Source organism: Elaeis guineensis, chromosome 5 (assembly GCF_000442705.2).
Source record: "Elaeis guineensis isolate ETL-2024a chromosome 5, EG11, whole genome shotgun sequence".
In the NCBI taxonomy this organism is placed as follows: domain Eukaryota; kingdom Viridiplantae; phylum Streptophyta; class Magnoliopsida; order Arecales; family Arecaceae; genus Elaeis; species Elaeis guineensis.
The window spans coordinates 125,727,796-125,752,963 of NC_025997.2; the positions used below are offsets into that span (position 1 = coordinate 125,727,796).

General features: G+C 41.1%; 2 protein-coding genes across 2 annotated transcripts; one reads left to right on the top strand and one right to left on the bottom strand.

Moving 5' to 3' along the window:
- The first annotated feature begins 312 nt into the window (after positions 1-312).
- Positions 313-14,159, top strand: LOC105046189 (sorting nexin 2A). Its single transcript, XM_073258453.1, is given in 6 exon segments — positions 313-660; positions 662-1,492; positions 3,519-3,728; positions 3,903-4,163; positions 7,577-7,663; positions 13,957-14,159. Coding segments are annotated over 6 exon segments (1,641 nt in total). The 5' UTR covers positions 313-489; the 3' UTR covers positions 14,038-14,159.
- A 994-nt stretch (positions 14,160-15,153) lies between these two features.
- Positions 15,154-18,607, bottom strand: LOC105046188 (probable leucine-rich repeat receptor-like protein kinase IMK3). Its single transcript, XM_010924709.4, has 2 exons — positions 16,370-18,607; positions 15,154-16,025 (listed from the first exon to the last, which is right to left on the bottom strand). The coding sequence occupies exons 1-2, from the start codon at positions 18,312-18,314 to the stop codon at positions 15,385-15,387; spliced, it is 2,586 nt and encodes an 861-aa protein (XP_010923011.1). The 5' UTR covers positions 18,315-18,607; the 3' UTR covers positions 15,154-15,384.
- Positions 18,608-25,168: the final 6,561 nt, after the last annotated feature.

Consider the following 25,168-nt stretch of genomic DNA (forward strand, 5'->3'; position numbering starts at 1 on the left):
GTAGTTTTAGTATTATATTCAATAATCTTGAATTTTCATAGAATACTAAATATATTACTGAAACATATTTAAAAATTTTTAATTATGAACTATAATCCATTAAATACAGTAATTTTAGATTATTGATGGTCACGTCACCATAAAATTTGGATCACTGATGGTCTTGGATCACGGTGATGATCCGATTTTGATCATCAAAACCTACTTTACGGGTGCTTGGTGAGCGACACCGTGCGCACGCATATAGTTTTTATGCCTACGTTCGTAAAATAACATCCAGGCAATCCACTGTCCGTCTGCTTAGTCTCACTTCCGGTGCACGTACCAGTCGTCGCCTCCTCCTCCGCCCACCATCCACTGCGATCCAGATCTCCACCCTTTTCCTTCCTGCCTGTATCCAGGCCCCTGTTCTCCTCTATCTCTCGTCCTATTAAATTTTATCCATGTTGAGCTATTTGAGAGTAAAAGAAGAGAGAGAGGGGAACAAAGATGATGGGCGCTAAGAGCCATTACGGGCTCGAACCGCCGCCCCCGCGAGAAGAAATGGAAACCCTCGCCCTCGTCGACGACGACCATCCCTCCCCCAATCCCCACCCTCTCGCCGCCGTTCCCGCCGCCATCCACGGCGGCGACCCCCTTCTCTTTCCCCCTCCCTCCCCCCTCCTCCTCCTCCGCCTCCCCCTCCCCCTCCCCCTCCCCCTCCTCCTCCTTCCTCGATCCCCCCGCCTACGCCGACGTCGTCTTCTCCCCCTTCGACTCCCAGAACGGTGCCTCCTCCGCCCCCAACTCCCCCCGCTGCGCTGCCGCGTCCGCGTCTGAGTACGCCAGAATCACCGTCTCCGATCCCCAGAAGGAGCAGGAGACCGCCGGATCCCTCGTCCCCGGCGGCGGCACTTATGTGACCTACCTCATCACCACCAAGATCCGCACCCCCGACTCCGGCGGCGGCCCGACGGAGTTCCGCGTCCGGCGGCGGTTCCGCGACGTGGTTACCCTTGCCGACCGCCTCGCAGAGTCCTATCGGGGGTTCTTCATCCCGCCCCGGCCCGACAAAAACGTGGTGGAGAGCCAGGTGATGCAGAAGCACGAGTTCGTCGAGCAGCGGCGCTCCGCCATCGAGAGGTACCTCCGCCGACTGGCAGCGCACCCGGTGATCGGGAAGAGTGATGAGCTGAGGGTTTTCTTGAGGACGCCGGGGAAGATGCCGCTGCCGGCGAGCACCGACGTGGCCTCGAGGATGCTGGACGGGGCGGTGAGGCTGCCGAAGCAGCTCTTCGGGGAGGGCGGAGCGGGGTATGCTGCTCCGCAGGATGTGGTGCAGCCGGCGAAGGGGGGCAGGGATTTGTTGAGGATATTCAAGGAGCTGAAGCAGTCGGTGGCAAATGATTGGGGAGGGGTGAAGCCAGCGGTGGTGGAGGAGGATAAAGAGTTCTTGGAGAGGAAGGAGAAGGTGCAGGACTTGGAGCAGCAGCTCAGCACTGCGTCCCAGCAGGTATATCGTGATCAGTTGTAGTTATAGTAGGAGCAGTTGCTTTATTTATTTAGTTTTCTTGTGGGTTTGCTTGCTGAACTGCTAGCCGATAGGTAGTCATAGTATGAAAATTTTGGAAACTGGGTTTGCTTGATTAACAGAAATTAGCTTATCCTCTCGTTGATAATAGGATTATATAAAATAGTAAAATATAGTGAGAGTTATGTTAAATGCTTATGGCAGCTCGTGGAACGCTACCTCCATGAAGAAATGAACATTTTTTTCCTTCAGAGTGGCCTAACTAATGATTGTGAATCTTTGAAACGCCACAGAAACATTCATTTAGTTCCTTAAAGGTGGCCTGACTGATAATGGTGAATGCTTGTAATACCAAAATATTCCTCAACCCATGCATGCATGTTGGATTGCACGTGAGAGAGAGAGAGAGAGAGAGCAATGAAATACTAATGATTCATCGAACTACTAAGGAACAACGCCTTAGCCTTCAACCGAGGTACTGGTAAGGTTGCAGTTTATTGCAGCCAAGGTGGACTATGGGAAATTAAAATCAACTGAGATTTTATTTAGATCTTGGGCTGATACATTGAAATCGAGCTGTCAAGATCTCGATCGATATGGTAAAACCAAGTTTACTGTTTTTGGGCATTAACTTTGATTTTTATTATGGTAAAGACCAAAAAATGCTGGCTGGGATATTGATATTGTATCGAAGGATAACTTAGGATATGTTAGTTTATATTTGATGATATAATAAGAACTGAGATTTCATACATTTATTATTGGTGGCTGCCCAATGCAGAGGCAAAGTGATATCTTGGCCACGCTGAAAATCTTGCCAGGCTTGCCTTCTAGAGAAAAGACAACAAATATAAATGCTATTTGCCATTGTGGAAGTACAACTATAGCAAGTGTACAAAGGCAAGATGGAACATTTTTCATTGTATTTGTTGGCCTATTCATCATTCGCAAATAAATGATTTCTTTACTTAGCACTCCCACTTAAGTTCTGTAATGGGAACAAAATGGTACCTTATGGAAAAGAGATGGACAAGAATGATTTATCAATATTTCGATGCTACAACTTCTTTATTTACGTTTATCATATCACCCGCCATAAAAAGAGGAACGTATCTGGCAACCAATAAAGAAGTGCAACCTTATAGGTGCTTTATCGATAGAAGCTTACATATTCTAACAAAGATTGGGGTCTATTTAGTTTCATGGCAAGAAGCTGTTGGTGGAAGGGGGACTACAGAAAATTTTAATGGGTTAACACTAGGGAAAAAAAATTGTATGTGTGGCTATATAAGGACTATTGGTTGTTCAAGATTAATGTAAAACGTTCTTTTTTGTCTTGAAATGAGCTGTGGATAGAATCAACAAGGCTTGCTGGAAATTTTTTGGGAAGGGGCAGACAAGAACAGAGGAGGCTACAGCCTTGTGAATTTGGTCCATGTATGATGCCAAACAAAAGAGCAAGGAGGCTGGTCATTTTAAACCTTGAAGACATGAACCTTAACTTGCTTGGTAAGTGGTGGTGGAAAATACCGTCTTCCAATGGAAAACTTGGGGTAGAGAGTATTTGGAAGAGAATATATAACAGACTTGGGATCTTTCTTTCAAGAACAAGGTGACTTATCATGTTTCTGGAAAGGTTTCTGGTGTAGCTCCCAAGTATGCCATGAAAAAGGCATTAGCGATGGATGCGCAATAATTTGGAAGGAGTTTGGGCCTGGTGAGTCTTCTTCAGCAACCCAATTTCCAGCAATATCCTAGATTTCCTAGGACAAGAACACCATCATCTGTTATCATTGAGTTGATTGTGTTGGATACTGAGGTCAGAAAAGCGGTGAGAGGGAATGTTGAGCTTGAAGCTGATAATTTGCTTCAGCTTTTGAGCAGCTTAGGAGTTAGTTTTCTTGAATTGTGAACGTGTTTATGATTCAGAATTAGTAGAGATTTTTCTGTTATATTTTGACTTCATTGTAAGTGATTTTCTCATGTAATTTTCTTTTCTTGGGTGCAGGCTGAAGCACTTGTCAAAGCACAACAGGATATTGGAGAAACATTGGGTGAGTTGGGATTGGCGTTCATCAAACTGGCAAAATTTGAAACCGAGGAGGCAACATATGATTCTCAAAGAATACGAGCTACTGATATTAAATGTTTAGCAACTGCTGCTGTGAAAGCAAGCCGATTTTACCGAGAATCAAATGCACAGACAGTAAAACATCTGGTATTTTGGAGATGTTCCACCGCATCAAAGTTTGATTTTAGTCTAGGGTTCTATGTTTGTCATGGTGGCTTTGCAACATTTATATACATACATACATACATACATACATAAAATTTATATTTGTAATTTATTTATTTATTTGTATGCATATAGCTGATATCATGCTTTTGGCAGGATACTCTCCATGAATATTTAGGGCTGATGCTAGCTGTTCACAGTGCATTCTCAGATCGTTCCAGTGCTTTGTTAACTGTACAAACACTTTTGTCAGATTTGTCTTCCTTGCATGCAAGGGCAGAAAAACTTGAAGCTGCATCCTCAAAGATATTTGGTGGTGACAAATCTAGAATTCGTAAACTAGAAGAATTGAAAGAAACAATAAGAATCACAGAAGATGCTAAAAGTTGTGCGCTTCGAGGGTATGAGCGGATTAAGGTACTGTATGCTGCTTTTTTTCGTGTAGACTTCGGCGGTCAATTATTTCTGCTAAGTTCTTCTAGCTGTTGATCACCAATTACTTGACATTTGTGGCAATATTTATCTATAATCAGCCATAGTCTTATGGATTACTGTAACATTCAGTAAAGAAACTTGAAATGCGAAAACTCATTGGTGTACTGGATGAGCATGCTTGAAGGAGAAAACTGGAATATGGTTAGCATAAATGTCTATATATTAGCAAATAAAAAGAGTTTATCAGAAGAACACATGAGATAATAAAAGATGACCTAGCATGAAATCAGTTATGGATGCACAAACTGTATTATCAATATTCTATGCTTAATTATAAACAAAATCAAGTTCACATAAATCATAGTTGCATTCTTGTCCAGTGCCACAATTTTCCATGTAGGGCTGTTAAGCACAAGGTGTGGTTAGGTCACCAATAGAACAAAACATGAGTATTTACAAATTACAACATGTTCCAGAACCAAAATGAGGCCCAGCCAAGTAGGCCTTCGGTGAGCCCAAGCTCATCAACAACCTTATTTCCATAATGACATGGGCCTTGCTGTAACTAATTGAGCGCTGCTTATGATCTCCTTTTTCTTGTTTGTTCATGTCATGGGCTTTCTTGCAACTTCTATTTATGTAATTTCATGTTTCTTCTCTTTCTTGACCGTTCAATATGAACTGGTGTTGCTGTTTGTATCTGTTCCTCATTGTAACTTTGTTGCACATTTTCATGGTTCTATCCGCAGCTGTTGTCATCTCTTTGGTTCAATCATTCGGAACAGTAGTCTTCCTGGTTTTACTGTACGTCTAATTTAGTAATCTGATTTATCAGATGCTTGATAACAAAAATGACAATCTCAAGGCTAGATGAATAAGGTGGAGGGTTGACATCACAACCATTGTAGAAAGAAGCTCAAACTATAAAAGGTATCTTAAAGTGCTAAATTTGTAAAACTTGCAGTGCCATGAAGGTTAGTCCTTAACAGAAAGGAATGGTAGATAAGGGTTCACAAAGACAATTCCAGATATTTTAAAGCATAAGCTGATGATTAATCTTCTTACATGCATTGACCTTTTTTCTAATTGCCCCACATTCTGATCTATACAATACTGTAACTCCTTTTGTTTCCTTCTAATTTTCTTGAGTCTTTAATGCATGAAATAAACAGACTATGTGCTGAAAGAGCTCTTCATGTCATTTATCTGGCGTTAAAGAACCTTTGCTTTTATTTCTCCACTCTTTTAAACATCATATTTTAGTTAATTAATCACTGTTTGGCCTTCTGTTTTATCTATTAATGTATTTCTATCAATTTGTAGTTTATGAATTTTAATTTAATTTACTGATTTTAAGACACTTATCCTCCAGGGTTTTTGCCATAATTCTGATTTAATGGTTCAAGGTTGTCTTTCTATGCAGCATCTTAATATCTGATAGCAATGCATGGCCGCACTCCCTTTCCAATATCAGCAGTCGTTTCTTTTTTGAGAAAAGAATATCAACAGTATTGTCCCAAATCACTTATGCAATCATGTTAACATATTCTTAATTTAAAAGGCTCCCTTGCCTAATAGAGTTCAGGCTATTCAATTTAATCTTAGACTTCATAGATGAAAAACCATATAAGCTCTTTATAGGAATTTCATATATTAATTTTTTTTTTCCTGTGTGCAATGAGATGTATAAGTTCTAGGTTTTTCCTTAGGATGCAACTACTTCTCCTGCACAGTCTTTTTATTTTTTATTTTTAAATTTTTGAGGAAAAGGTTGGCAAGCCAAACCTGCTCTGATTAAGCTAATGAAAGAAAGACCATACATGTAAAATATTGAACAGCAATAAATTCCTACAGCTTTATATGTAATCTTTTGGACTTGTTTTGGTACTACACAATTGTGAAGCTATACCTTTCAAATGTTTTCCATTTTTGTAGATTAATAGCATGTTCTTGATTCCTATATTCAATATTTGAAACTGTTCATGACTGTGGTAACTTGGAACATGTCTGTGCGGTTGGTTTTTCTTGTATTGCAACATTCTGATCTGTTGAGTTTGTGCTCAGTGCTATAAATTAATTAGTGCTAGGAAATACTAGGTTCCATAATGCAAGGGGCTGGCCTCTTCCTTTCAGACAAGATAATGCTTTATCAAAACATTAATTGTGGAACTGTAGGCTTTTAATCAGGGTTCTGAGGACATTTCGGAAGGTTCCAGGTACCTGATCATGGAAGTGTGACATTATTGCTAAAGCTGTATCCTGTCTAAAAGGAGTCAAATGAGTTGCTACCATCCAAATTTGTAGGGACCTTGTGGAGTACATATTTACTTCTTAAGTTCCCTTCCTAGGGTTACTATGATAATTCAACATTATAGAATCTTGCTTGTTCTTCGTAACATTTGGTACCGTTCCAAACTGTCCAGTTTGTAGTGTATTGAGCAAGAGGGGGAGAGAGAGAGAAGGAAAGAGAAGGGGCACGGGGGGGGGGGGGGGGGGGGGGGGGATGAAACAGGGGCTCTGCCCCTTTTTGTTTGATTCTTTTTTTTTTTAAGTGAAGTCAGTTGCGATTGCCGACTTCACTTAAAAAAAATTCAGAAAAACAAAAGAGACTGGAGTTCCTGTTTTGAAAGGGGCTCCACCCCTTTTACGTAGCAGCCAGAGGAGAGGGGCTTGAAAGCCCTCTCTCTCCCTCTCTCGGTCTCTCCCCTCCCTCTCCCCATTTCTCCTTCCCTCTCCCTCTCCCTCTCCCTCCTGCCTCTCTCTCTCTCTCGCCCCCCCTCCTTCTCACTCTCTCCTTTCCTCTCTAGCTCCCTTTTGTTGGTACGCTGTGAGTCGGCACAGCATAGTACCGTACCGCCGGGCAAGTGGTATGGGTCTCGGCGTTGGTTTCGCCGACCTTGGTGAGTTGCCATCAAGTAAAGTGACTTGCAACTCCATTAACTAGAATTATTTATGGTTATCATTAATTTGCAAACCCATTGAAGTTTTTCTTTTTAATTTTTTAAAACAAGTATATATCAATTGAAGGAACCACATCCTTGTTTTTTAAGTAGTTCCATAATCACATGAAGCTTAGGAAACTGTGACAGGTCATTTACGATGATGATGATGATCTGAAATCAATTCTTACCACAGCATCACCATATTATCTTTACATAATTAAAACAAAAAATAATAGCTTATATAACACACAAAGCATGTGCTGCTAGATGCGTAATTATTTGGTCATAAATATTGAAGTCTTACTTTTTTTGTGGAACTTAGTAGTATGATTATATATGTATGTATGTATGTATGGCGGTGAACTGCTGGATATTCTGTAAACTACATAATAAACCACTGGCTTTTTTTCCTGTTATTTAAAGATATCTTCTTTGGTTGTAACAATAATGCAGGAAAACAACAAGACTGAACTCGAGAGGCTAGACAGAGAAAGACGTGATGATTTTGTAACCATGCTCAGAGGGTTTCTAGTTAATCAGGTACTAGTTAGTCCATTTAATGCTCTTTGAGGTGCTATTTTATTCAATAAAAGGCTTATATTTTTCCCTTCCAATGAAGTATGCCAAGTTGTCTTTTAAGCTTGATTGTGATTGGACTTGACATTGATGTATGAAAATAAGATTAGATAGGGGAACATTTCACCAACTTGTACTAATTGGATCAGGCATGCAGAGGCAATTAGAAGCAAGGCTTCAAGTACCGGTATGGTACTTGTATGGATACCTGACTGGTACAGGTGTACCTAGTGCCGGTATGCTAGGCTGTCCTGCATATAGTGTTGGTAGCAGGGTTTTGTACTGAATAGTCTTTACCTGTTTGGCACAGTATAACTGGTATGGGCAATATCAGTCTGACACTTAAAACCCTGATTTGAAGGCTTAAAAACTAATAATATTAGGCATTTCTAGCTTGCTTTGGAAAGATTTTTGGCATGGAGAGGTCCATTTGAGATATTGTTAACTAGGCCATCAGGTCTTTAAGGGGCTATCATCAATCTCAACATTTCCAGAAAGAAGTCTTGGTACAATCATTGCTCTGAAGTATGTGGGAGGTCATTGGAATATGAAGAGATTTTGAAATTTTTATGTAATCAGGTTATCATTTCCAAGAAGATTCTGCAAGATGCTGGAGCTCCATGGATTACTAAATTGATGTTTGAATGATCTTCTTGCTGACATGCAAACCATATTTGCCTTTTAAAAATAAACTTGTAATACATTTCTCAACATACAATGCCCTTTGATGTAGGTCAGGCTGAGGACTCCCTACTTCTCATGTTGCAGAAATATGAGGGAGGGAAGAATGTTTTGTACCTTCTTAAGGAGGTTTGTGAGAACATGCTACAGATCTAAAGGTAGGTGACCCAATACCAAGATATTCATGAGGGCTCCAGTAAACAAAAAGAAGTCGTTATAGAAGATAGCATATCAGAAGCTTTTTATTTTTTGATGAAAACATATCAGAAGCTTTAATGCCTATGTCCTATTCTGTTTGCTCATTGATTTTGAAGAAAGCCTAATATTCCATTTTTGGTATTGAGGCTTTCTGATTTGAAGGTTACGTTGCCTATGTCCTATTCTGTTTGCTCATTGATTTTGAAGAAAGCCTAATATTCCATTTTTGGTATTGAGGCTTTCTGATTTGAAGGTTACGTTGTGTTTGGGGGATCTTGTGTATTATATAGGTTATTTTATCTTGAACATGTTAATTTTTTTAATGGTAGAATATGATTTTGTTGCGCCTTTCTATTTGGAGCAGACAATCATGGAATCTAGCTTTACTGAAAATGGAAGATTGTGGCTGAAAGGGATTTAATGAGGATATGGTAAAGATAGCAGTCTTCAATCTAGGATTACAAAAGCGTGACAAATAATGACTTTGTTTCTCAAGCTACAAGTAGTTAGAATAGTAGTAGAAGAAATATACTGGGAAAGATATAAACTGCTAGGAAGGAAGTGAGCGAGGGAGGGCGAAACTGCAACTTTATGTTTACACATACTTGTTTATAGGAATGATTTTAGAAGTGAAAGTTTAAAACTGTTTTTTAGTTGCATTAGAGGCACAATTGTATGTTAGGCATTTTGGATGAGGTGGTGGATAACTTTATTACCGGGGTACTTTCCATGTCCAGGCCAATCACTTATCTGAACTGTAAATAACTGTAGCAAATAAATGTTCTGTTTCCTATTGTACATGCTACATGGTTAGGAAAATATGACCTTCAGAGGGACATTATGGCTTTTTGATGAATTTTTGCACTACCCTTCTTTTTTTTTTTTTCCCCGTGAATGTAGCATATTCACTAAAAAAGATCTAGGGTTTATAACAAGGTTTGCATCTTGGTAGAGATCTCAACCCAAATATTGGTTTTGTATTTAGGGCACTGACCTGTTTGGGAAACAGGGGTCTGTATTTACTCAGCTAGTGCAAACCATGAGTTCCTGCTACATTGGCTGGTCCAATACACATATATTGGCCAGGATATTTATTAAATGCTTATTGGCCTAATATGGTCTTTTAATTAGGTTTAGCGAGTCCTTGTGATCGGGAAGGAGATCAGAATTTCTCAAGGGTAATCGAAGGGGAGGGTGTGAGGCAAAGAGGGCTTTTGCAAAGGTTGGCAAGTCATTGTACTTGGACCATGAGAGGAGCACCTCAGCTGCAAAGAAATAGAAATAAGGGCAAGCCCCATCTTCCAAGAGGTTGGTTAAGGTCTTGTGGTTGTTGGTGATGTTGACCAAGGGTATGAATCAGCCACAACCTTGCAAGAAGAGGGCTAATGGCAAGAGGGATCTATGATGGAAGGTGCCTGCAATGACGATGGAAGTTGATGATATGTCATGGCCAAGCAAGGAGGGGAGCTGAGGGTGAGGTGGATCTGTGTAAAGCCTTAGCTATGTAATGGAGGGATCTACTGTGTTTGAGCTGGTAGTGGATATCAGAGGAGGGAATGGATATCAGAGGAGGGAAGAGAAGGGTGAGAGACGATCACACAATTATATGTATTTTTATTTGTTGCTGACCATTACTGAATTATGTGTATTAAAGAATGTTTGTTCGATTTTCCTACATCTTGGTCCTCGAATATTGGCCAGGATATCCTCTAACCTCAACATTTAGGAAAATGCTCAATCTTCCATCAAGGCTGAGGTCAACAAATGTCCTGCTTTATCTCAGCTCGGAGAAGAGTTGAGGGGTGAGAGGGGATCGGATAATCTCATGGTATTTTATTTGCTACTCAGCATTATTTACTTTAGTGTATTAAAGGATGTTGTCCAATTTTCCTACAGCTTGGTCCTCTAGTATTGGCCATGATATCCTCTAATTTCAAACTTCAAAAAAATGCTTAATGTTCTGTAAAGGCTCAGGTTAACCAATGTCCTGCTTTATCTTAGTATTGCTACCCCACTGAAATGACTAAGATATCGGAAATTTCAAACCTTGATTCACAATGAGATGATATGTTTTCTGCAAGTTAATTAGTTTGATGAGAAAAGCATTTGACAATACAAAAGCCTTGAGTTGGCAAAAGTACTTGGTGGCTTCTAAAGCTGACCCTTGGAAAAAAAGCTTGATGATTATGATTATGACTTGGTGGCTGCTAAAACCTTGGCACATACAAAAGATTTTCATTTTTCCTTTCAGTGACTCTACAACTATTTGAGGAACATTAAATCTGTATTGAGACATAGCAATGAAATTTTGCTACCGAAGATTAACTTGGCAATTACTGTGCTGCTGAGTGATAATGTCCAGTGTTGGAGAATTGGATTTAACAAAAATATCAGGTTGTTAGCAACATAATCCTTCAAATGCCTTTAGTAAAGGTTGAGCATTTATAAAGTTCTTGTGGTAGAAACCCTTGGCACCTTTCTGGATAGCCCAGGTGGTTCTTAGTGTTGTTAGTGATCAACTTAGACTGCCCAAAGTAAAATATAAATTTAGTTGCTCACAAGTAGATTATCCAGTTTGATTTATATGCTGCTAAAAAGGAAATTTTTAAAAGCAAAATTGAGAAAGAGAACAACAAGAAGAGGAAGAAGAGAAAAGAAAACTAATGAAAGAAAAGATGCTAAAGAACCTTGATTCAAACTTGCAGTTGGTCGGTAATAATAGTTGCAGCCAGTAGGTGATAAGATAGAATTTAATGCACCCAAAAATATCCATACAAGGATATTCTCGAGAATTCTTTGGAATGCAATCAATGGCTCCTTTTTGGTGTTTTGCAAGTAATGTAAAGGAAAATTTTGATAGTAGAGATAGTTGATAATAAGAAAGTAACATCATGGTTTAATGCTTCTTAAATTTGCTAGGTCACGTGCCAGCCCATTTTTGGGTAGGCCTTGCTTGATTAGTGAGGGAGTGGAACTCAAGGGAGCTTTTCGAGCTATGAAACAACAAGAATGAGCAAGCTCAAGCAGGAAATGGTTTCAGCTCAAATAGTTTGAAAATTTATTTTGATATGTAATATTATACATACTATATACAAATATAATATAATATAATATATCCCTTTAGTAAGATAATATTACACATACTATATATAAATATAATATAATGTAATATATCCTTTTAATAAAATAATATTTTATGGATTTTGTGTTGAAGAGGTTTTGATCTGTTAGACCTTAAATCTAATGTTTGAACTATTTGCTTATTACATAGCCATTGGATTAAAATCCGATGGTCGATTTTTATACTGCAGCAATAGTATGTAACATGAGAACCAAGAAGTCCTCCACCAAGGTTTTCATCTCTGCTGAGATCTTATTTTGTATCAATATTGGGCATCTCTTGGTAGTATATATAAAAACTGCTTCCCTGTTATCTCGGCCAATACAAAATGATAAAATCGGAGATATCAACCGACACAATATATTCATGTCATCCGATTTTTTTTTTTTTTGATTGCTCTGTTACTTGAATATTTTTAAATTAATAATTCTCTGAATTATGCTTAAATATAGTTCTTAATTTTGGATTTATTATTATATTAATCAAGATTTCAATATCTCAGTCCAAAATTATCAGCTGAGATCTCCAAAAATTTTGGTTCCCTCTATTTTTCCTAGATACTATATTGGTTGAGATAAAGTGATAAACTAGAATCTCTGTTTATCTTGGTTTATCGCAATCTCAGCTACTCACCGAGATAATTGGGATATCGAGATTTAAAACCTTGTCTTCCACTCCCACCACTTTTCTCAATCCCTTTTTCTTCTCCCGCTAACTAGGTGTCCACCATCTCCACCATGGTCTCCACCATCCTCTCTCAACATCTCTCGAGTCCAGATTCTTCCTCCACCTTTCACTCCTATGATGACTTCCTCGAGCACCAGTGGCTTCTTCAGCAATCATGGCTTCCTGCACACCCACCTTTATCCAATGCTGCCGTGCTTGCCATGCCTCTACCGTTGCCTCCACCCTGCAGTACTCACCATTGCCAATGGGATTTTGAGTTAGGTTGAGGGTTTGATTTGAAGGAGGTGGTGGTGGTGGTGGCTCATGAGGAGGGTGTGTTATAGGAGGCGGACCCTCTTCACTCTCAAGTGGCGCTGCTGTGATTCATTGCCCCACCTTTCCATTCTTGCTGTTTCCATCTTTTCTCTTCACTGGTCCCTATGCTCCCACCATCTGATCACGAGCATAGACAAACTGGAAGAACTTGAGTTCAGATTGATTTTTGTTTTTGAGTTGAAGCTAACTGAGCTTGAGCTGGCTCAACATTTAGACCAAGCTAGAGCTGGGCTCTCTTATCTCGACTCGAGCTTGAGGGAAGCTCGAGTTTGGCTCCAAGTTATTTGAACGGTGAGTGTCGATGCTCACTGTTTATAGCTTCGAGCTGAGCTCAAACAGAGCCCAGCTTGCTTGTGCTCAGCTCTTTTCCACCTCTAGTGGTTACCTGTAATGATCTCATGCATGGAATACCTTAGTCACCTTCAGTAGGGTATAGTATGATGCTTGTTGATGTGCCCTTCTAAGATTCCAGTCTTCCTTGGGAAAACAATGGAACCAGAAGGTAGGAAAAGAAGATGCCACATCCTTACCATAGTATTAGATGTGTTCTTTCTGGGGCTTTGGTGTAAGTGAAACAATCGCATCATTAGAAGATAGAAAATGATGTTTATGGCATGTAATTTCCATTGAAGTAAAAAAGGATTAGATGCTTAATATTTTAGAAGCTAATTGCAGGTCATAAGTCTTCTTGCCTGGAATGTGATGATTGCTGCCCCACTCACAAGCTGTTCTACTAATTTTTTTTTAATATTTTTTGGGGTTAGCAAAATGTCTTGTAATCTGCCACTGGAACCTGCATGATTGTAAGAATGTTATATTTCACATCCTGTCATTTTGCACCAATTTTTAGCTTATTATGTTCGTAGAATTTGAAATAAAACAACTTGCATGTTCTAATTTAAGGAAAAAAAGTAATCATGTCCTTTCATTATGATAACCTTGGGAGTTATCTCCACATGATACCTTTCAAGGACAAGGTAATCTGTCCTTGTGGCAATAAGGGATCTAAGAGCATCATATAATAACACCAGCCAAAGCAATGGAGCATCAGAAATGCTTCTGCATAAATTGTCAGTTGTCAATTTGCTATCCCATGGGAACCACACATTTGCCTGTAGTTTTGGTCTCTCTTTAGCTCATAGACAAACTTACTGAATTGGTTTTGCTCACAAGTTAAACTACCATCATTTGGCAGTTATTTTCTACCCTGCTCAATGGCAGCTGATGAGTAAAATTCATTTTGTTTTTTGTGCAGGTTGGGTATGCAGAGAAGATCGCCAATGTGTGGGCTAAGGAAGCAGAAGAAACTAGCAGATATGCAAAGGAGAGCAATTAAATTCAGAATGTGTAAAAATTTCAGCTTTTTAGCCTTTTACCCCCTTATACATGCTTGTGCATTAATTTTTAGAAACCAATGACCCAATAATAAGCATAATTCAGTGGAGTTTATTGATGGAATTTTAGGATGTCTTTTTTTGCACTTCAGTTAGCACAATTTTGAGTCTGCTTATGGCCTGTTGTCTTGGATTGCTCTATAGTTCCGAAGATTGGAAGTGATTTTATTGCTCTAGTTTGCAATATTGGCAACGCAGGGCAGCATTTGTCGTCTTTTTGATATCATCTCATGGTGGTGGATATCTACCGTGTGTGGATGCTTTATCGTCTCAGATCTTGTAGTGGTTGACCATGCACTGCCAGTGAGCGGATTCTCTTTGTTCTTACTCTTTGTCCAAGGGAACAAGTATGTGATAGAGTCGGCGTGAATGATGGTGACAAGACCCCATTTACTCCCTATTCTGCACTGTATCTAAAGAACATGGAGGTCTCGCTCATGATCTCATTCAGCATGTGTAAAGATCCTTCCAGGTCTAAATGCCAAACCCAGGTCTTTAGCTTGTTGCATTTGCCAAACTGGAAACTCACCAGGTCAGCAGACAAGGCAGCGGAAGAAACACACAGCTTAATTGCCTCAGACCACGCAAAGCCTATTTGTCAAGATTGATGAACAAAAAATTAAAAAAAAAAAAAAAATTAAAAGAGATCCAAAGTACACAGACAAATGCTGGAGTGAGCAAGCCGCTCGATATTATCTTCCTGAAGACCGTCGTAAAGTTTATAATATGCCTTATTTTCAGACATCATTATATGGTGGGGAAGAAGTCGTGGCCTTCTGATTATGATTGATCGTCGGGGCCAATGAGGAATGGCTTAAGCGAACAAGTTTCTTTGTTAAACCGGAAGCCTTCAGTTACTGAAGGCACCAACTGCCTGGATTAGCTGAGGTAAGCTCCAAAGACTGAACTCACATTGGATAAATTTAAGTTACATTGGATTAAATGATTAATTAGTGTGTGGGTGCAGACACCACTTGAGCATGGGCATCATAAGCACCGAACTCCTGTCATGGCAGTAGAATATAATCACCAAATTATCATCAACATAGCATCAAATATAACTTAAACACACTTTTCCTTTAATTTAATCATCTCCTATCGGAAAGTACATTCTCGTGCATAAAGAAAGCTAGATAGATACCAAAATAGAATTAGAAAAAAAAAAAAATCATAACGTGACAAATAATTCTATTTACAGACCACAAAGATGAACCTAAATATTGCTTAATCATCAAAACTCAAATGAATAAAAGAATTCTCCAGTCTCTACTGGATTCTCTCATTATCGATCAATCATTGCTTGTTGGTGCGGCAGCAGAAGCAATAGAACCACCGTCATCGGTGGAGCCTGCCAAACCAGCAGCCATATCAGGCTTGATCTCCTCCAGTTGCTGCAGGACTTGCTGAGCCTCAGGCCGGGCCACTGGCGAGGGATCCACACAATGCAGGGCTAACTTTAAGGTGTTCAGCAATTCATCCCCCATCACCCCCGTTGCATCTCTAATCAGCTCCAGGTCGAACACCTCGTTAGTCCATTCCTCCTTCACTATAGAAGCTACCCATTGAGGCAACTCCATGCCATTCATCGATTCCCCTGGTGATTTCCCTGTTAGGAGCTCGAGTATGATCACACCAAGGCTATAAACATCAGTCCTTGTATTGGCCTTCTTGAGCTTTGAGAGCTCCGGTGCACGGTACCCAAGCGCGCCGGCGGTGGCAATCACATTGGAGTTGGCAGCCGTGGTCATGAGGCGGGAGAGGCCATAGTCAGCAATTTTAGCATTGTTATTCTCATCTAGTAGAATATTGCTGCTGGTCAGGTTTCCATGGATCATATTCATGTCATTGTGAAGGTAGCTTAGGCCTCGAGTCACTCCCTTCGCTATGTTCATCCTTGTAGGCCAGTCTATAGGGGTGTCCGGTCCGCGAGCTGTGTCCAGAAACACAAGATGAAGACTGATCAGTTATTGTCATTAAGAACAAATTTTCAGTTGTAGAGTATCTTAAAGAAGTCAAAAATCCAAAATCAAAGAGCTTAGAAGGGTTCTCCATGGAATGCACTGCAGTTAATTAAGAAGTGCCATTGCTGAAGATCACTAGACTGGCTAAACAGGATATGTGAACATAAAACATGAGTTGGTTTGGTCATCTTGCCATCAAAAGGAAAGGTTTCTCATGGGCATTAAGTTAAAAAAGCTAACTGAAAATAGAAACATTAATTTCAGTCAATGACAGAGAAAAAACTACAGGCAAAATTCTCAGTTAAGATCATACCGTGTAAAAATGCTGCAAGGCTCCCCTTGGGCATGAATTCAAAGACGAGCAGCTTCTCCCCTTTGGGTCCCAAGTAAAACGCTTGAAGTGCCAATAGATTTGGATGTCGGATCTTCCCCAGCACAGAAACTTCCGTCTCAAACTCCCTCTGGCTCTTTGTGATCTTCTCTCTGAGTCTCTTCACTGCAACTTGGTTCCCATCCTCCAGTGTGGCCTTGTACACAGTCCCATACGTGCTCTTCCCCATGATCTCCGCCGTCGCACACAAGAGATCATCGGCTGTGAACGCCAACGGCCCGTCGAAGTGGACCAGCTTCCCTCCAGTGTCCCCACCTGACTCCACTTCAGTTCCTGCAGCAGGCGCCGGCTTCTCGCCTCTCGCAGCAGCACCAGCAGCTTTGCTCTTTTGACTCAAAGTAGTCCTTTTCCTAAGCAAACAGCAGAGCAGAACACAGCAGAGTAAAAGTAGGAGTGCAAGCACTCCTCCAGCAGCTATGAGAATAATGTCCTTAGTGCTCAGTTTTCGTCGGCCGGTTGTTGTGGGACTAATAGTAGGTGCAAGGCTTGGAGAAGGGGACGAAGGACAGGGGACTGATACACTATAACCACAAAGCTGAATGTTTCCTCTGAAAGAGCTGGAATTGAACTTCTCCGAGAGAAGAAGAGGTACTGAACCTGATAGATTATTATTAGAAACATTGAAGGAAGTGAGCTTGGTAAGATGGTCCAAAGAGCCTGGGATTTCTCCGGTGAGATTGTTATCAGACAAGTCCAACTGTGATAGGCTGGAAATGTTTCCTAGTGTTGCCGGGATCTCCCCATGGAATTGATTCCTCTTTAGTGATAGAATAGAGAGACTCTTAAGCCCATCGATGGTTTCTGGGATCCGGCTCTGAATGTGGTTTCCCTCAAGGTCTAAACGGACTAATGACAAGGAGTCAGACAAAGAAGCAGGAAAGCTACCACCGATGGAATTACCGGAGATATCGAAGGTTTGGAGCATGGGAAGCCTCCCGATCCCTTCAGGTATGCTACCACTGAGTTGATTGTTATTAATTGAAATCTCTTTCAGCATTCGTAGCCTACCGAGGGAGGATGGAATGTTTCCGGTAATGGAGTTGTGATCAAGATTCAGAGTCTGAAGCTGATAGACTTCACTTCTATTTCTTGTTACTCCCCAGGTATCAGGAATGGAACCAGACAGGTTATTGTGCTGAAGTGAGAGAAAAGTGAGAGAAGGGGAGCGAGTGATACCGACCGGGATATTGCCGGAGAGGCTGTTATAGCTAAGGTTGAGCCTATAGAGCTTAGTAGAGTTGGCAATGGAGGAGGGAATGCTTCCTATGAGAGAATTGTTACTAAGGTCAAAGGTCTGAAGCATGATGCAGTTACCGATAGATGGTGGGATGGCACCCGAGAACCGATTGTTGAAGAGATGGAGCCCTCTGAGATCAGGAAGGAACTGGACACTTGAAGGAATCTGACCTCCAATGGAATTGTCATGGAGGCTGAGCTTCCTCAAGGCGGTGAGTTGGCCGAGCTTCTCAGTGATGTGCCCGCCAAGCCCCCGCCATGGGAGCTGAATCGCAATGACCTTCCCCTTGGCGCACTTGATCCCCGCCCACGAGCCAGAGCATGCCCCGAGGCCGGTGTCGTTCCAGCTCCTGAGGAATCCCCTGGGATCATCCAATGCATGCTTGAAAGCTTGCAGGCCTTGGTAATCCGACTGGGCTATGATCACCCCGTCCCAAGCCTTACTCGACGGCAAGCTAAGGAGCAGCATCAAGAACAGAGAGCAAAGGGATGCCGAGAGCCGGTCTCCTACTCCAAAATGCCAAAAGGTGCATCTAATCGAGCTCTTTTTCTTCAATTTTTTAGGTAGAAGCTGCGAGAGATTGGAAGGATACAGGCCGACTCCATCAGAGAACTGATGGGATTCCTCCATGGCAGTGGAAAAGGTCGGGCAGTGCCGAGAGGGAGAAGATAGAGTTGGGAGAGGAATTTGTAAGGGTGAAGATAGATTGCGATCTTTGGAAAGGAGACGGGTCTTATTTTGGTGGGGATAAGAACTGGATCACGAGGACTTTAGAGACCTAACGGCTAGTTTTTCCTCGTTTATAAACGGGGGACTGGGGGAGTGCTGGAAAACATTGCGAGTCTTCTAAGAGCCGAGCTAACGGCTAGTTTTCCAACGGGTCCCAGCTCGCGGTCCCCATCGTCGATGGGACCCGACATTAATACGGCTCTTACTTAGTTCTTTAATTACGCTAGCGTGACGAAAGGCCGTAAGAATTTAGATTCCATTTACCGCTCTCTCTTTGGTCCGGGTCGTACGAGGAAAAATCACTGTCATTTTTTACTTTCTGTTTTTTCTCTTGGTGATGTTTTTCTTGTTCCAATGGTAGGATTCGTCGAGCTTTTGTTGATCCATGGGCCTGATGAGGGTCTTCCATTGTCATCTAACCATGCGATCGTTTTGGGGATGTGCGCGTGGGCCAACTTGTAGGAGATCTATCGAAGTTGGAGCTGGTTTTGGTCGATGATGCATGCGGTCGCTGTAGATTCTTGTATATTACCAAGATTCCATTGCCGTTGTTGTTGTTTTTTTTTTTTTTTTAACCGCTTCCCGAGTGGATAACCACAGTTGAGCTCCGATGGATCCATGCTTCCATGGAGGAGCCTGGGATGGATCCCACGAAATTTCTTCGGAGCATTGGCTCTGTGGCGCAGCAGTTTGTGTTGGCTTCAGTGGGACGATTCCAAATGGTGCATGGACCAGCAGATGGTGATGTGTTTGAGAGGCAACCGTTACCTTTGTCGTCTACTTCATTTCCTCCTCTCAATCTATAAATGGTTCCGTGCAAATGTTCTAGCAACCTAACGTTGGTCTAGTATCGCATTTTAGAAGGAACCCTGTGTAAGTTGTTGATTGGCGGAAGGCTGATGGTGGCACGAACTCTTTGCTAGAAAAGGTATTGCATTTCAATAAAGATAGTTTTAAGCAAACCGATCAAAGAGATAGAAGATAGTTTAAGCAAAGGCAGCTTAAAGATGCCCCATTGTTGTTCCTACGGGCCTGCGTCACAGTAGAAGGAGGTGTAGCTCTACATAAACCCCTCTTTAAATAAAAAAAAAAAAAAAAGATTAAAAGAGCAAAGTGGGGCTTTGTGTTGTTTGGTTCAAACTGAGAGACTTTCATCTCAATTTGATGCGGTACAAAGTTTGACGCAAAATGAACAATACCCAGGGACCAGCATCAAATATCTATATTTATAAATTACTATTTTTTAAATATAATTATCAATAAAAAATATATTTTATTTATCTATTTTGTCAGAAAAGCATTTCATATTATGAAGATTGCACTTCGATCTTCCACTTGTTTTGAGAGCAGCAGATTCTTGACGAGAGATCAGCTCATGTTAAATTGAAGTTGGGTCCACACACAATGCAATTCAACACTTCACTAGACCTACCTAAATGCACCAACTTTCTTTGCACATACTAATTTTTTTTAATTCCCGAACTGGAGTTTATGATCGCTCATCTTTCTTTTCAAGGACCAATTTGCGAGTCCGCTTTTGGAGCTCGTCTAACATGTTGTTACTTAGGAGCTACCGAACCATGTTGAATATTGGGTAAATGAGCTATACAAACATGGCAGCACAAGCATTACCATTTACCACTTGCGTCCGCAGGTGAAGTGAATCCGGTGGAGCGAACGACGAGTCCTGCAACGGAAATCTATGGACTCCCACATCTTCGTTTCGTCACTCCAATAAAGATTCATATGGAGAACTGTTCGGGGGCAAAGCATGCCATGGCTGCTATCATCTTCTATCAAATCAAGTTCTTTCTAGACTCCCTTTTGAGGTTGGTACTAGTGCTTCTCGGTACCTAAATGAACCACCACACAAACTAATGTCGTCCATAGTGTGAACCTCCCCAGTTGTTCCATTAGCTGAGATGTCATTTCAGACAATGTGAAGCTTTATAAAATATTCCCTACCCGTGAACAATCAATCATTCAGTGTTCAAAATGATAACAGTAGAGTTCAAGTGACACGATCTGTAGCTTTTTTTCCCAACGGAGAACCCTTGGGTCCTCTCTCAACAGAGTCCACTTACTCCGTGACCACCACGCTCTATCCTATCAAATATGGACTTACTTTTGCAGCATCAAACTAGGAATGATTAAAGACACCAACCATCCCATAAGAAACACCAACTTTCCCACTCTACACTAGAATTTGGATTCCTGTCTGAGTCAGCAAACAAGTTCGATCTTGAGATTTTTGCATACATATCCTTTGAAAGTAGAATACTAAATATAAAGAAATAACAAGTTTTCAACAACCAAATACTTTTCACGACTCATAAGCAAATCGCAGACCACATTAAAAAAAAAAGGAAAAAAAAAAAAAAGCAATATAGACATCACTAATCTCCCGAGAAACTTACAAAAAATATGATGTCTGTGAGATGAAATCATGGAAGGAAAAGTGTTCAAACTATTGACCTCATCAAAAGATAGTCCTACAAAGCATTATAGGCTCTGCACTGTCATTTACACTGTTCATCCAGAACCCCTAGGTCGTGGTAAACAATTTCCAGGCCAACGAAGGCTTGCCCCACAATTGGAGTTTTGTTATCACTTTCATGTTTTTCTATTTTCTGGAACAGAAATATCCTTTTCCCATTTTCAGAAACAGAAAAATAAATTTCATTTCTATTCTTTACAAATTACAAAATTTAAAAAATACAAACATGTTTGTCATAATCAATTTTTTTTAAAAAAAATATAGGGTAAAAAGTAAAAAAAAAATCTTGCATTTTATTCTATTTTGCAAATACCCCTTGCATCTTCAAATTCAGCAATGTCAATCTTATATTTATCAAATTATTGCAATACACCCCATCAACCTCTCAAGTTGGGTTTGAGCTCATCGCCGACACTTATGTGGCAAGTTAAGAAATGTCTTGATATGGCATGGTAAGTAAAGAGCCACAGTGGCACTGAGGAGGGCCACGGTGACGTACTCCTCATCTTTGAAGTTGTTGTAGATGAGGAACGCCTTGGGGTTACCCTGCATGAGACAGCTTATGGTGAGGAGTTTCAGCTTGGATCTGGCCTTGAGGCTGAAGTGTAAGGGGGTGCCAAACACAATGATGTCCTCCACGATGAGCCGATCCTGATTGCACTTGATTGGTTAGATGCTCTAATAGTGGGTGCTGTAGCCAGAGTACTGGATGGCGAAGGCAAAGGTGGAGTGCAGGGACTTGAGGCGATGGCATAGGACGTTGGGGAGGCAGACGATGAGGGGGAGTTGGAGGCTGAGGTTGTTGGCAGATTTCACATTGGAGGCCTTTTGGATGACCTTCATCAAATCAATCTCCTGGTGGGGGAGGGCGGTGGGGCCGTATGATCAGATGGTGATGTTGCTGGCAGCATTCACAGAGAAGCAAGGGGCGTCCCAGCCATCGATCTTGTAGAGGGCCGCAGAAAGATTGGGGGACCATGGGGAGAGGTGTTTGAGGTCTGCTGTCGTGGCCGTCGAAGTGCCTCTGGGAAATGATCGTGATGCAGAAAGAGAGCCATCCCAAGTAAGGCCATAGCTAGGAGGGGGAACTGCAGCATCTATATAGGCCAGGGCCGGCATCTCTTCCCGATCATCAAAAAAATGGAAGAAGAAAAAGCTAGACTTTTATCAGATTTGAAGAAGGAGATTTTGAAAGCCATCGAGACTGGAGCCCAGGCTCTCTAAAATGAGGTATGAGAGAGCCAAAATAGAGGAAAATGACTCTAGCCTACCTTTAAGGTCGCCAGATATCCCCACATCGGATTTTTGAAAGAAGACAATGAAAACAATAAGAGAGATGAAAAAAGGGGAAGAAAGAGGAGAGGACTTGTAGGAGATTTGGGAGACCAACCACCGTGGATTTGGCTGAGATTACAGATCTAGGATGAAAGAATAGATAATCTAGGAGAGAGGGAGGATAGCTTCCTCAATCGCTCTTCCGGAGAAGAGAAGAAAAGAAAGAAAAACAAAAGAGAGAATAGAATAAAAAAGATGTGCAACTTACGTGCAAGTAGGGGATATTTTCCTGCCTAACGTTCCTATGCTAGCACCATTATAGCTTTTAACTTGCTGCATCGGATCAAGATACTCCTTAGCTTGTCATAGGCGCCAGCGGTGAGCTCGGATCCAACTTCGGAGGTCGGTGAGATATATTGTAAGAATTTAACAAATATAGAGTTGATATTATTGAAATTGAAAATATAAGAGATATTTGTAAAATAAAGTAAAATATAAATTTTTTTTTATTTTTTATCTAAAAATATATTCAGGGCCGGTCCTGATATTTTTTAGGCCTGGGGCCAAATAAAAAAAAATTTATTAAAAATTAATATATTTTAAATATTAATTGTTCATAGCAGATTGAAAGAGGAGGATTGAAGAGATTTACTTGACTTTTTGACGGATTTTGATCTGATTTTTGACATCCAAAATAAGGAAGAATCACCGATGGACAGCAGAATAGGATGAAAAGATCGGAGACGGAGGAGGCGGGGGAGAGGAGCTACAGATTATGAGAGGGAGAAGACGTTTGGTTTATCCAAAAAAACCATTGGGTGCTGGGGCTCGGGAGAGGAAGAAGGCATTTGATTTATCCAGACAAAAAAAATAAATAGGAGCCTGGGGCGGTCGCCCGCTTTGACCCGCCCCAGGGCCGGCCGTGAATATATTGATAGTAGTAAAAGTGATGGTATTACCAACGGAGACAATGAAGATGGCAACGGTGTTGGAGGCATTAACAATATGGTGGAGGCACCGGTGGTACCAGAGATATCGGACATATGACGTTGGTGGCCATGATGATAACGATGATGTGATGGCCACAACGATGATCCTAGTAACATCAAGCGGGCGGGGCCAGATACTGGCTGAGTTCAACCCAATGTATAATTAAAATTAGCCAAGACCTAGCTCCAGGCTAGCCTGACCTTGAGGCTTATTTTCCTGGCAACTCTTACTCTAGCTTCAAGCTTCAGGCGAGATCCGAGGCTTCTTTATTTTTTTTATTTAAAAAATATGGAATACGGAAGGAAAGAAGAAAAGTGAGAAAGAGGAGGATGTAAGAGGAGAACGGAGGAGGATATACGGAAGACCAGTCTCGGGCGGGGGAACCAAAATCCAAGTTCATCCTATTTAATAGACAGGTTCATATTTCAAGCTTGGTCCGGCCCATGGAGCTTGAAAGCCAAGCTTAGACCATCCGAAATGCTTCAGGTTTGAGCGGGATGGACAGGCCAGCCAGCTTGTGAATAGGTCTACTGGCGAGGAAGAGGCACCAACAACCATGGTAGCGGCAGCAATGTTAGTAGAGATGTTGGCTGAAATAAAAATTTTTCGACTTAGGCATGGCACATATAAGCAGAAGACACAAGGCTAACACAATTTAACAAGTGCACGTACCAACCTAACATAAACTACAGGAAGGTAACAAAAAGACACCCAATTCCAAAACACACAAGACTCACCAAAGCGTGCAAAATTCAAGCCTGACTGAAGGAGACCCTGATATCACCATCAAGGTGATTTGAGGAGGAGGGAGGAAAAAGAAAGAAGACACTAGGTCAACTGTGAAGTTAGAAAAAAAGACTCTAGGTCAAGCGTGAAGTTAGAATCTGAGAAATTCTCAAATTTGCAGTCTGAAGTTCCTGGTGAAGTTAGAATCTGAGAAATGTCTAAAATTTGCAGTCTCAAGTTCCTGCTTTAGCAAGTGCAAATAGATCTATTGGAAAATAGAACAAAAAGTCATTGATCATAATGGATCATAGGGAGGACAATTACTCTACAAACACCTCAGTCAACAATCAGATGAACTCTTGTATGAGAAAGGAAACCTACAAAAGATTGATAAGCAGGCAAATCATATCAAGGTGATGTATCCAAATTTCAGAATGTATCCTCCCTTGAATAGGTGTTCCGCTCAGCAGTTCCAAACACTAAACTACACAAAATGCTCGAGCAGTGAGCAACATTTTCTTAGAGAAAACACATAGCTTGGCAAAGATGGTGGCAAAAGGGAGCCTGACACAGCATGTTTCCTCGCCATGATAAACAACTGCAGGAACACCTTGCTTCATAAACATGATGCAGAATTCTACACCAAAAACACCATGACCCCGTCCTTCGGCGGAACAATCACCAAAATATAACAATGAAATCTTCATGACTAAAATTTCTTTTTTTGCCCCTTAAGTAGTTAAATTTCTACACGACCACGGTTAATCATCAATGGAACTGTGTGACGTTGACAAGAACCAAATAGCCGGAGTTCTTTTTTTTTTTTTTTTTTAACCAATTTGGGCAGCAAAACCCCATTTTTAATATCAATATTCCTCACAAAGATACATCCCATGTCTTGTTAACCCCGTTTCTAATATCAATATGCCCCACAAAGATACGCGAGGTTATTCCGCAACCTCTTCCTCAAGGACTTCTGCAAATACATTAGAATAACCTTCACACCTTCTCCAGTCCCATCAACTAAATACAGATCATTTGCAAATAATAGACACTATCACGGTGGTTACCATAAGCACCTCGGATCGGCACAACATCGCAAGACATTTCAGGCTCTCAGATCATCAACACGACTGCTGACTGATGTATGAGCTGAGGAGTCCGTCTCTCTGTTGAGCTGAGGCATCCGACCTATGCATGAGCTGCCTCAGCCGACTTACTCCTTCATTGAGTACGGCAAATATCCATCCTAAAAAGATAAGATCTG

What these genes read in the sequence shown, in the direction of transcription:
- LOC105046188 (XM_010924709.4), bottom strand. Translation starts at nt 18,314, where the DNA reads ATGGAGGAATCCCATCAGTTCTCTGATGGAGTCGGCCTGTATCCTTCC. An exon ending in CCTTGCAGCATTTTTACACG is followed by an intron (nt 16,026 to 16,369) that starts GTATGATCTTAA and finishes TTCTGGACACAG; the next exon opens with CTCGCGGACCGGACACCCCT.